Consider the following 13,514-nt stretch of genomic DNA (forward strand, 5'->3'; position numbering starts at 1 on the left):
TTATTTCTGTCAGCTCTCTGACCTCTTTACTGAGTAATGTGTTACACGTAGAGGCTGGTTAGCAAACAATAGCTTTTGCTACAGAAATGCTGACTAAGGCCTCCTGCTAGACAGTCTGCATTGCTGCTTTTCTGTCCCTGTGGAAAAGACACAAGCTTGTTGTGGAAATGACAGCTTTATACCCATGACTGTTCACCCTAAGATCATCACAAATGTGAGATGTGTCTGTATACAAGAATACATGCACACTCATACATTCACAGCTAGTCTTACTTGGTAAAATGACTTGTTGCTTCCAGGTCTGTATCTTGTGGACGAAGATTATTATACACATATTTCAGGTCTTGGATTCCGCTTAGCTCGGGCAATCCTGCATGTAACATCTTAGCAACACAAAAACACACAAACAAAACAAACAAAAAAAAATCTCAATAAATATAAATAAAATCTCCATTCTTGTCTTCTGTAGAAGAGGCATGTTCAGCAAGAGAAAACAGAAATAATAAGAGCTCTAGTGTCCGAATTTCTGGATCCATGATTTAAAATCTAAATGATCTGGAATTTTCTCCTTTTTAAAGTGGATGTAAAAATACCCAACATGTTCTGGGAGAATCAACTAGTAATGATTAAGAAAGAGCTATACATATAAATTATAGCACAAAAATTATATCACAATACCTATTTTTAAGAAGAAAAACTTAATCCCTCCAAACATGTAAGTGAAGCATCCAGGTCAAATGGTGTGTAAGGAAAGAAAAAAACTCATCTTTCTGTTGCTTAATCTTATGCCCCATTCCTTTGCTTTTTCATCTTGTGTTCTTTCATGAATCAATGACTCTTACTATAAGAACATATTTTTCCCTAGTTAAGTGGTGACTGAATTTATTAAAAAATATTAAAACAATGAAACAAAGATTAAACCATACTAAGTTTCAGGTATTTTTTTTTGCCAAACTTTGGGAAAATGCTCTGTTTAAATTATAGTGCATATTGAAGGGGTAATACTCTCTTTAGTTATAGGCAAACATCTTAGAAAAAAAATAGATCTTTGAGATAAATGTGAGCTCTGAGAAAAAAAGAATGTCATCAGTATCTCATGACTAAAATACATTACTTCCTGCTCTGGAATAGAGGAAGGGAAGTTAAGAACAGTTGTGGGAAGTTAAGAACAATGCTGTTGATCCTAAAAATAAAGAAAAGACTGAAGAACTTCCTGAAGGTCCAGTGGTTAAGGCGTTGCCTTCCAATGAAGGGGGTGCAGGTTTGATCCCTGGTTAGGAAGATAATTGGAGAAGGCAATGGCACCCCACTCCAGTACTTTTTTTTTTTTTCCCACTCCAGTACTCTTGCCTGGAAAATCCCATGGATGGAGAAGCCTGGTAGGCTGCAGTCCATGGGGTCGCTAAGAGTCAGACACAATTGAGCATCTTCACTTTCACTTTTCACTTTCACGCATTGGAGAAGGAAATGGCAACCCACTCCAGTGTTCTTGCCTGGAGAATCCCAGGGACGCAGAGCCTGGTGGGCTGCTGTCTATGGGGTTGCACAGAGTCGGACACGACTGAAGTGACTTAGCAGCAGCAGCAGTAGGAAGATAATATCCCATATGCCTTGTGGCCACAATACTAAAACATAAAACAGGAACAATACTGTAACACATTCAATAAAGACTTTAAAAAGGGTCCACATTAAAAAAAAAATCTAAAAAAAAAAAAAGAATAAACTGAGTGTGGCTATGGAGGATGGCTGAAGTTGTGACTGACTTGATGAAGTTCAAGTGGAAAAAAATGGATTTGAAACTATTTTCCCTTCCTACTCTTTACACATAGGCTGAGGGACCAGCATAACTAGATGGACAGAGGAGAGCAAGATATCTTCCATTTGTTCACAGACAGAGATCCAAGACAGATTTCAGGAACATTGGGTATCCTGTGGGTGAGTGACAAGAGATGGGGCTGAAAAGGCTAAGAATGTGGGATGTTTTAGCAATAGGAAATATTCTGTACGCTATGCTATGCTATGCTAAGTCACTTCAGTCATGTCCGACTCTGTGTGACCCCATAGACGGCAGCCACCAGGCTCCCCCGTCCCTGGGATTCTCCAGGCAAGAACACTGGAGTGGGTTGCCATTTCCTTCTCCAATGCATGAAAGTGAAAAGTGAAAGCGAAGTCACTCAGTCGTGTCCGACTCTTAGCGACCTCATGGATTGCAGCCTACCAGGCTCCTCCATCCATGGGATTTTCCGGGCAAGAATACTGGAGTGGGGTGCCATTGCCTTCTCCAAAGTATTCTGTACTTTATCCTAAAGGCAAAGAAAGCTCCTTCCATGTTTATATATGAGTATAAAAAGAATGAATTGTGTTTGAGGAAGATCATCATGGTTACATGTGAAAAATAAAGTGGGGCCAAATAAGAGGCTAGATTGGAGACTGTTGAAGAATGAAGAAAAGCTACTAGAGTTTAATTATACCTGCTGCTGCTACTGCTGCTAAGTCGCTTCAGTCGTGTCCGACTCTGTGCGACCCCATAGACAGCAGCCCACCAGGCTCCCCCGTCCCTGGGATTCTCCAGGCAAGAATACTGGAGTGGGCCACCATTTCCTTCTCCAATGCATGAAAGTGAAAAGTGAAAGTGAAGTCGCTCAGTCATGTCCGACTCTTAGCGACCTCATGGATTGCAGCCTACCAGGCTCCTCCATCCATGGGATTTTCCGGGCAAGAGTACTGGAGTGGGGTTCCATTGCCTTCTCTGTTAAATATACCTAGGGGATAGAATTGAGAAAACTAGGTGGTTGACTGGATATATTTGGCAGACTGGATGGGGCCTAAAGCATAAATACAGATTTGGGGGTTATTAGCATACAGATATTGGAGAAGGAAATGGCAACCCACTCCAGTGTTCTTGCCTGGACAATCCCAGGGACGGGGGAGCCTGGTGGGCTACCGTCTATGGGGTCGCACAGAATCAGACATGACTGAAGCAACTTAGCAGCAGCAGCAGCAGCAGCAGCAGCATACAGATAGTAATTGAAACCATGGGAATGGATTAGGTTGTCCTGGGAAGTTGTTAGCTGTCTTTCCCTGTGGATGACCGAGCATCTTAAATTCATGATATCTAAAGTTGAGCAAATTTTCTTCTATAACTCTCCCTCCTGCTTCTTATTTCATATCTCACTGCCACCATTGTCCAAATAACAAGAAGTGAACGTGTTAGTCACTCAGTCGAGTCTCTTTGTGACTCCAAGGACTGTAGCCCATCAGGCTCCTCTGTCCATGGCATTCTCCAGGAAAGAATACTGGAGTGGGAAGCCATTCCCCTCTCCAGGGGATCTTCCTGACCCAGAGCTCAAACCCAGGTCTCCCACATTGCAGGAAGATTCTTTACTGTCTGAGACACCAGGGAAGCCCATAGTAACAAGAAATTCATATCTTGTTTGAGTTTCTCTTCTTCCTGATTCCCAATGACAATCCTCCATTGCAATTATTGTTCCAGCTCAGCTCCCCATCTTCATTTGCTTAGATAACTTGAATAGCTTTTTTTTCTGGCTCTTCAATCCTTATCTAATTACATAATTTCTAAGTTATCTGTCTAAAATCCAAGCTACATGGATTTTAGTATGATGGTACTTCCTTTATCAAAAACAAAGACACTCCTCGGTTCTCAGATGGCTATATCTCAGGTGGCTATATAAGTCCAAAATTTTCATCCTGGTCATAAATGACTCTTAATCTAACTGTGATATAACACTTCAACCTTACTGTCTACATAGGCCTCCACCTGTGCCACAGACTGGGTGTACTTGGTCACCTCCATTTCTAACACATGTCATGCCCATGGTCTTTAAGCCTTCACACATACTTATGATTTTCTTTCAGTCAGGATTCCTTTCCTCTCTTCCCTTGTCTGTTGAAATTCTTTTTGAAGCCTCATGTCAAATACTTCTTCCTCCTTGAAAGCACCACAGATGCTCTTGATAAGATTTCTTAATTTGCTTTCTTTGTACAGTAATCCTATTTTGGCTACAGCTCTTTCAAAGAACTTATTGCTGCCTAGCTTTAACTATGTTTTGTTTGAGTGTATGTTTGTCACATTAGATTTTAAGTTCTTTGAGAATAGAAATTAAGTTTTTAGTCCATGCTGAACTGTCTATATTGCATAACATGGTGCTTTGTAGTTAGAACTTAATGAATGTCTGAATTAATGAATGCATGAGTGAATGAAAAAATATCTGACCCTGTGAGGCATTGAAAGCCTACAGATAGAACTTCAGTCCCAACTAATAAACTTAAAATCAACCATAGGGAGATACATTGCAGAGCAACTAAAACCTAGATTAGGTTCTATCAGTTCTGTACTTCAGAGTTCCAGAGACGTGTGCACTTATTGTGCCAGTGTCCCCCTTTAACACACTATGACTGCCTGTTTGCTATGAACACCTAAAGCTGAATTCCTTTCTAGTTTCTCTGAATATTCTGCTTTCACACATGCTCCTTTAGGACTATGTCAAACATTTCCTTGGGAAGTAGACCTTATACTTACCCTTCCTACACACACACACACATACATACACACCACACCAGTGGTCTGCCAAGTATAGATGACTTCGGATCCAAATTCTCTCCCTTTCATGTGGCTGATTAAAGGAAGCAAGTGCTAATTTTGCCCTTGTTGATGGGCTTAATGCCTTAGAAAGACGGCTTTTAGTGTTGCAACTCTGCACATGAGAGTAAGGACGGTCTCAAACGTTGGTGCACTTAGCCAGGTCTGTTCACTGGCCCACAGAGATGTGGTTCAAGTGCCTGCCAGCTTAGATTACATGGGTCAAAACTGTAGGGCTTCCCCGGTGGGCTCAGTGGTAAAGAATCTGCCTACAATGCAGAAGATGTGGGTTAGATCGCAGGGTTGGGAAGATCTACTGGAGCAAGAAATGGCAACCCACTCCAGTATTCTTTCCTGGGAAATCCCATGGAAAGAGGAACCTGGCAGGCTAAAGTTCACGGGGCCACAAGAATTGGACATGACTTAGTGACTAAATCATCAACAATAACGTTAATTGGGGCAATAAGAAAGAGAAAGGGTGGCTAGTACAGAAAAACAGATAAGTTCCTTCTTAAAACATGGGAACATTAAAAATTTTTTTAAATTCTGTTTTTCTCTTACTGAGTCCAAATCTATCTTGATAGTTATGCTTCAGAAAGCAGACACTCTTTGCTACCACGTAGAGAAGTTAGAAAGATTTCTGCTGGGAAATATTGGATATAAAAATGGGTGTGATAAACATTTTAAACTGGGTGAATGGTCCCTATGTTCTTTGGGAGCCTTCCATAATGACTGCTATTGATTTTTTAATAAGAGAAAAGCTGATGAAATACAGGCTTTTATGTTAGTGAATCCAGCCAGCAACACTCTTGGGTCTCTACAGATGTTTTGCTTTTAAGCAAGATGGGAATTTCATGGATTATTTTTCCCCAGCTTTTCCCAGGAGTAAACAAAAAGGACTGTGAATATCTGGAAATGGGCTGTTCTCTACCAAGGATGAGCAATGAACTCCACAGCAGACACCAAATGTTTGTGTCTTATAATCCTTTGTTATTGACCATTAATGGAGGGCAGAATTTATGACTCATGTCAAGTACTTCTCAAGTCATAACTAGGTTATGGCACAGTAGATTAAGTTCTTTTTGAGTAAGTTAACACAGAAAGAGTCATTTGAGAGAGAGTTGAGGGAAATATAGATTATACACAGAGGTAGAAAGTAACCCAAAAGGAGTCCATGTGTAGGCCAGAATTGGAATGGAAAAAAAAATAGTTTGGGGTGAAGAGAATGGGATTGATATGTACACACTACTATACATAAAATAGCAAAGGGAACTCTACCCAGTACTCTGTGGTGACCTAGATGGGAAGGAAATCCAAAAAAGAGCAAAAAGTCAGTGTTAGTCGTTCAGTTGTGTCCAACTCTTTGCAACCCCATGGACTGAAGCCCACTAGGTTCCTCTGTCCATGAGATTCTCCAGGCAAGAATATTGGAGTGAGTTCTATTCCTTTCTCCAGGGATCTTCTCAACCCAGGGATCGAACCCCAGTCTCCCACACTGCAGGCACATTCTTTACCATTTGAGCCACCAGGGATGCCCACTAAAAATGTCAACAGAGTGTATATATGTATATAGATAGCTGAATCACTTTGCTATACGGCAGAAGCCAATGCAACATTGTTAATCAACTATACTACAATTAAGAAACAAACAAAAAGTCCCCAGAGGTTGGCACTGGTACTGCAGTTCTTCTGACAATGGATACTTCTTTTTCCAATAGACTATAAACTCCATGGGGACAGAAATTCTGTTCATCCCTTTACAGATATATCTCCAGAGCCTAGCACAGTGACATAGATGCAGCCAATATTCAACAAATATTTGTTGAGTGATAGAATAGATAACTAAATGCTGTAAAACAATCTTCTGTAAATTTAAATTTGGTCTTTATTTTATAAGAAGCTCTACCAGAGAAGATATGGTCTTGAAGCCTTTACTGATGCTTTATTTACCTACAGAACCCCATAAGAAAGAAATGTGAAGAGCAGAGAATCAAGAGGTAAGTAATCAGAAACAGAGATATAACATTGCTGTTTTACACATGTGTGTGGGGTCACAAAAGAGCCGGAGACGACTTAGTGACTAAATAACAACTACGTTCATTTGTCTAATTGGTCTGTTTCCCAGGTGGGACTCAGTGGTAAAGAATCAGCCTGCCAATGCAGGAGACATGGGTTCGATCCTTGGGTCAGGAAGATCCCCTGGAGCAGGAAATGGAAACCCACTCCAGTATTCTTCCCTGTAAAATTCCATGAACAAAGGAGCCTGGCACCAGGGCTACTGTCCATGGGGTCACAGAGTTGAACACGACTGAGCACACATGCCCACGCTAATTGGCCCACATTGCATCTGATCTCTGTTTCAATTTCTGTAAAAGTCTAAATCTCAGATTATAAGATTAATCTGAATTAGTATCATTCACTGCCTATTTTTCTTCCTTAGCCTAAAAGTCACAGTTGAATAATTAAAACAGGGAATTTTTTTGCAAGTACTATTTACTAGAATCCTTCAATGTCTGATTTCAATGTTATTTTATGAAAAATTATTTGACTACCTGAATAAAATATCACATATCTGCTTCTTTAGATGAAATAACATTGTATATACTCTTTAATGACTATTTGATATATTATGACCCACAGGCTAAAAGTTTTCTTTTTAGGTAAGTGGAAATGATTATTAAACAAAAGAAAAAAGCCCACCAATACCTTTTAGAATCTTTTTTTTTTTTCCTTCAAAAGGCTGTTCTTTCACATTATTTTAACATGCTTGTCATTCAGCATAATTTTACTATCAGCTAAGAAACAGTATAAAATGATATTTGTCCTTTTCTGCTTTGGGTTTATTTTTGAAATGTCTGTGGCTGGTGGAAGCAGTTGTTAGAATATGTTACTCTCAGTCTTAGTAGGCAGTTACTTACATGTTTTAGACATTTAGAAATGCTGGATACCTAATTTGCTTGTGTACATGAATTTTGTCTTCCTTACTAAATTGAAAAATTTAAGACTGACAAGATCTAATATGTTAATGTATTCTCTATAGTTTCTGGCATGTAGTAAGTACTCAAGAGTTTATGGATTCATGAGCTAAACCCCACTAGAGTGTAAACATTGATATCATCTGGATTTTTACTATGAAATGGATTCAAGGTCATAGACTCAGTCCTTGTAGAGTTCTACCTGTGGCTTGAATACAATGAATTATAAACCATCTCATGATTATAATATGACCTAATATAATTGGGAGATAGAGTAAAATTCTACCAGTATGAATCACTGGCTATTACTGGAAAGTCAGTTTGACTCTGGAGATGGACAGAACCGTATATATCCAGTTTACATGTGAAGTAACCAAAATGTCTTTCTATATGAAGGACTACATGTTTATAGAATATTTAGAAATCCATATTTTCAAGACAGAGAGGAAAGAAGTAAGGTCCATATGTTGTTTGAAAAGTGAAACAAGAATCAAAATCCAATCTTCACTGCAAGAAGGTCAACATTTATTTAGTACTATGCAATAGAACTAAATTAATAGAACTAAACATCTGCTTTGATGGAAATATTTTATATTTGTGCTGCCCAATATGGTATACCACTAGCTAGATGTGGCTGGTGAGTGAAATGTGAAATTTCAAGTGAAATGTGGTCAGTGAGACTAAGGAACTGAATTTTAAATTTTATTCAATGCTAATTAAATTTAAATAACCAAGTGATTAGGGGATACTTTTTGGACAATGCTCTTATAGGTTAACAAGGATCTAGTGTAATAATTGGATCCTACTATAGGACAGGTACTGTGCTGTTTATATTAATTATCTAATAGGGCTATTATGAAATGTAAATCAATTAGTACGCATAAGGCACTTAGCATAAATGCTTATGCAAAATATTCAGCATTAGGTCATTTATTTATCAGTCCTACAAGGTAGATACTATTACTTTTATTTAGCAGATGAGGAAACAAGAGTCTGACTGGAGTAAGTAACATATGCTGAGAAATATAGCCAGTAAGAGGCCAACTTAGAATTCAAACCCAGGAATTCAAACCTACCCTTAACAGCATCTAGTAGAACTGTCATCTCATGGTGCTAAACCAGTTTTTTAAAATTTATTTATTTTTAATTGAAGGATGGGGAAACAATGGAAACAGTAAGAGACTTTGTTTTGGGGGGCTCCAAAATCACTGTAGATGGCGACTGCAGCCATCAAATTAAAAGATGCTTGCTCCTTGGAAGAAAAACTATGACCAACCTTGACAGCTTATTAAAAAGCAGAGACATTATTTTGCCAACAAAGGTCCATCTAGTCAAAGCTATTGTTTTTCCAGTAGTCATGTATGGATATGAGAGTTGGACTATAAAGAAAGCTGAGCACCGAAGAATTGATGCTTTTGAACTGTGGTGTTGGAAAAGACTCTTGAGAGTCCCCTGGACTGCAGGGAGATCCAACCAGTCCATTCTAAAGGAAATCAGTCCTGAATACTCATTGGAAGGACTGATGCTGAAGCTGAAACTCCAATACTTTGGCTACCTGATGCAGAGAGCCAATTCATTAGGAAAGACCCTGATGCTGGGAAAAATTGAAGGTGGGAGCAGAAGGGGATGACAGTGGATGAGATGGCTGGATGGCATCACCAACTCAATGGACATGAGTTTGAGTGAGCTCCAGGAGTTGGTGATGGACAGAGAAAATTGGTGTGCTGCAGTCAGAATTGAAAGATAATTGCTTTACAGAATTTTGTTGCTTTTTGCCAAACTTCAAAATGAATCAGTCACAGGTATACAAATATCCCATGTGAACCTTCCTCCCATCTCTCTCCCCATCCCACCCCTCTAGGTTGATACAGAGCCCTGTTTGAGTTTCCTGAGACGTATAGAAAATTCCCGTTGGCTATCTATTTTACACATGGTAATGTAAGTTCCCATGTTACTCTCTCCATACAGCTCACCCTAAACCAAAAATTTCTGATGATTGTACTGATTCCAACACCATGCTGATTTACAAAAGATGTATGTATCTCCTACAATTTGCTGCAGTTATTAGCATGTATGTATGTGCCCATAGGAATCACCACATTTCCCTTCCAGGAGATATTTCTATCAGATCCCTCTCCTCTCACCCTGACATTTGGTTGGTCCACTGGACAGTGGAATGAAACATTAAAAATTCCTCTGTTGGCCAACAGAGAGCACCCAGGACTATGATGCATAGACTCAAATGTGCTGCTCTAGAGTCGAGTTGCTAGCAAGTCATCTTACATTTTTGACTCTCAGTTTCTTCTGGAAAATAAGCAAGTGATCAAAGGGGTTGGGAGGGAAACCAGGAAAAATCCTTGCTTGTTCTACATCATTGGGTTGCCATAATGTGAAAATGGGATAATATTTTTAAAATACTTTTAAAAAAATCCTAAAGCATTGTGCAACTGATATAATATTCTAGATTACTGTCCTTCATCTTTAATCAAAATGTACTGAAATAACCCCTGAATATATCAATATTATTGTGAAGAGAAAGGTTTGAGACGATGACTGTGAATTAATGTTATGAACTGTTAAGAAACGTATTGAAAAGATGTACAATGGTACTTTTAGTTGGTTCATTCCATTCCGTTTTGAATAGCTCTTTGGGGAACTCCAAACCATTAGCAAAGATAGACGACAGAAAGAGAGAAATAAGTGAAGCTTATTATTTTTGTTAATTCCCCAAGGGACTTACCATTTCTAGCAGGTTCAAGAGCAGCCGGCTGTGTCTTCTGACAATATTATAAGCTCGACAGCAAAGCTCCACAAAATCTTGGAAATGCTGTGGGTTTTTCCCACCCTCTGTAATAAAGTACTCCATCTCTGAAGTAAAAATAAAAGGGGCTCGGTCCCTATAAGCAAAAAAAGGGGAAAAAAAAAAAAGAAAGAAAAGCAAGAACAACCATAAGCAGGAAGAGAAATGGTTGAAAAAATCAAATTAGGCAATTACAACAACTTATTTCCATTTGAAAATTTTTGTTATTTTTCTCTCCACTCTAATGGATGAACCTCCTTCATTGTAGGATGGTTATAAAAGCTTGCTAATTATAGGTTTTGAATAATGTAACTGAGCTGTAACAGAGAAGGAAGGGCAAGTTATTTTACAAAGTTGACCTATACAGTCTCAAATAGTAATTTCAAGTTATTTTTGATGTGACTATTATCCATTAAAGTTAATATAGGGAATGTGATTTTACAGAAAATACATTTATTGCTAAAGTATGAAATGATAGAACAGATCATGTTTTTAACCTCATGGTACTTTTTCTTTTTTTTAATGGTCTTCCCTGATGGCTCAGATGGTAAAAAATCTGCCTGCAATGAGAGAGACTCAGGGTCAATCCCTGGATTGGGAAGATACTCTGGAGAAGAAAGTGAAGTCGCCCAGTCGTGTCCGACTCTTTGTGACCCCATGGACTGTAGCACACTAGGCTCCTCCATCCATGGAATTTTCTAGGCAAGAGTACTGGAGTGGGTTGCTATTTCCTTCTCTAGTGGATCTTCCCAACCTAGGGACTGAACCTGGGTTTCCTGCATTGTGGGCAGATGCTTTACCATCTGAGCCACCAGGGAATCCCAAGGGAATGGCAACCCACTCCAGTATTCTTGCCTGGAAAATTCCATGGACAGAGGAGCCTAGCAGGCTACAGTCTTTGGGAAGACTGAGTGACTAACACTTTCTTTCACTTTCAACAAATTGAGGAGCATTATTTACAACAGCCAAGATATGGAAGCAACCTAAGTGTCCATCAATATACAAATGTATAAAGAAGATGTGACATATATATATATATATATATATATATATATAAAATGAAATGTTATTCAGCCATAAAAAAGAATGAAATCTTGCCATTTTCAACAACATGGATGTATCTAGAAGGCATCATCCTAAATGAAATGAGTCACAGAAAGACACATACTATATGATTTCATTCACACGTAGATTCTAGAAAACAAACACAAAAAAACATAAACAGACTCATAGAATCAGAGAACAAACTGGGGTTGCCGGAGGGGAGGGAGATGGAAGAATTAGTGAAATAGGTAGAGGAGACCAAGAGTTAGAAACTTCCTGTTATAAAATAAATAAGTCATAGGGACGTAATGTACAGCATAGGGACATAATGTACAGCATAGGGAATATAGTCAAAATAATACTGTAATAACTTTGTATGGACACAGATGGTAACTGGACTTATTGTGTTGATCATTTTATAATGCATAAAAAATATTGAATCACTATGTTCTACAGCTGAAATGAATGATGGTATTGTAAGTCAACTATAGTTCAGAACAACAACAAAAAAAAAGCTAAGATATGCATGACAAATTATTTCAGAAGGTAATCTATGAAAAACACAGATGTTACCAATTCATTGTGATATGCTTAGTAAGGGGAAAAGAGGTAGCTATATTTCATTTTATACTAGGTATAATAAAAATATTGGTCAGAAAGGAGGAAATATGACCAGACACTGTTAGTATGGGATCATGAAAAATCGGACATGACTTAGCGACTGAACAACAATACCTAGCTCTTAGAATTGCTGTGAGGACTAAGAACATACACACAAAGGCCGGACACAGAGAGAACTACACATCTGTGAATGGCTATAACAGGTTCATGCAGACAGCACAGACTGTAGCATTGCCAGGTACGCTTCCAGTCATATTCAACCACTTACTAGTTCTGCAACCCTGAACAAGTCACTTGGCCTCTGAGTGGCTCAATCTCTTCCTCTGTAAAATGGGAATAAGAGCTCTTGACTCTTTGGATAGGTGAGAGGATTAAATGAGTATAAGTACTTAAAACATAGCCTGGCATATAGTAAACACTCAATAATTCTAAATACTGTTCTTAGTCTCCAAACTAATAAAATTATTCTTAGAGCTGAACCTAGTCATAGTTAAATCTCTCTTTCTCTTCAAAAATTCCATGTGTGAGATCCCATCTATCCTTAAATGTTTAATTTACTTTCAGCTTCTCCAAAGTGATCTCTTTGGCTGCATAAGCCCTTAAGTGGACATTTGAATTTGGTAGCATTTTTTATAAATCATTCAACCATGGGGTCATCACTACAGGTAACATTTCAGTGAGTTTTAGCAAAATCTTAGACTTCTATAATCAGAAAAAAACTTAATTTTATATATAAAAGTCTTCTAATTCTTTTTCTTACTCTCTATAGTATATTGGCTATATTGGGTGAAGTTTTTGAAATAATTTTGAGAGTCTCAAACTTTACAACTTCCTGAAATTTTCTTTTTTAGTGTGATAGATATGCTTTTCTCATTGATAGAGAAAAATATGTCTGACCAAATTGATTTCTTTTGGAAAATTTTTTAGTTATGCTTACCTTCCTGTGATAACATATTTCAAACATGTAAAAGAAACATATACAAATTAGAGAAAATATATAAACTAAAAGAAAGAACTGAAAGTGAACTGAAAGATGAACTCCCCAAGTTGGTAGGTGCCCAATATGTTTCTGGAGATCAGCAGAGAAATAACCTCAAAAGAATTAAGGGACGGAGCCAAAGCAAAAACAACACCCAGCTGTGCATGTGACTGGTAATAGAAGCAAGGTCTGATGCTGTAAAGAGCAATATTGCATAGAAACCTGGAATGTTAGGCCCATGAATCAAGGCAAATTGGAAGTGGTCAAATAAGAGATGGTAAGACTGAACCTCGACATTCTAGGAATCAGCGAACTAAGATGGACTGGAATGGGTGAATTCAACTCAGTTCAGTTCAGTTGCTCAGTCAAATCCGACTCTTTGCGACCCCATGAATCGCAGCACGCCAGGCCTCCCTGTCCATCACCAACTCCCGGAGTTCACTCAGACTCACGTCCATCGAGTCAGTGATGCCATGCAGCCATCTCATCCTCTGC

General features: G+C 38.5%; 1 protein-coding gene across 5 annotated transcripts in view; it reads right to left on the bottom strand.

The window, feature by feature from the left end:
- The window catches only part of PIK3C2G (phosphatidylinositol-4-phosphate 3-kinase catalytic subunit type 2 gamma), a 669,869-nt gene that overhangs the window by 122,857 nt on the left and 533,498 nt on the right, over positions 1 to 13,514 (bottom strand). For all 5 annotated transcript variants that reach the window (XM_059886331.1, XM_059886332.1, XM_010805449.4 and 2 more), the window contains 2 exons: positions 10,316 to 10,472; positions 274 to 383 (listed from right to left, as the gene is read on the bottom strand). In XM_059886331.1, the coding sequence (XP_059742314.1) occupies positions 274 to 383; positions 10,316 to 10,472 (267 nt within the window). The remainder of the gene's footprint in view (positions 1 to 273; positions 384 to 10,315; positions 10,473 to 13,514) is intronic.

Source organism: Bos taurus, chromosome 5 (assembly GCF_002263795.3).
Source record: "Bos taurus isolate L1 Dominette 01449 registration number 42190680 breed Hereford chromosome 5, ARS-UCD2.0, whole genome shotgun sequence".
Taxonomy (NCBI): domain Eukaryota; kingdom Metazoa; phylum Chordata; class Mammalia; order Artiodactyla; family Bovidae; genus Bos; species Bos taurus.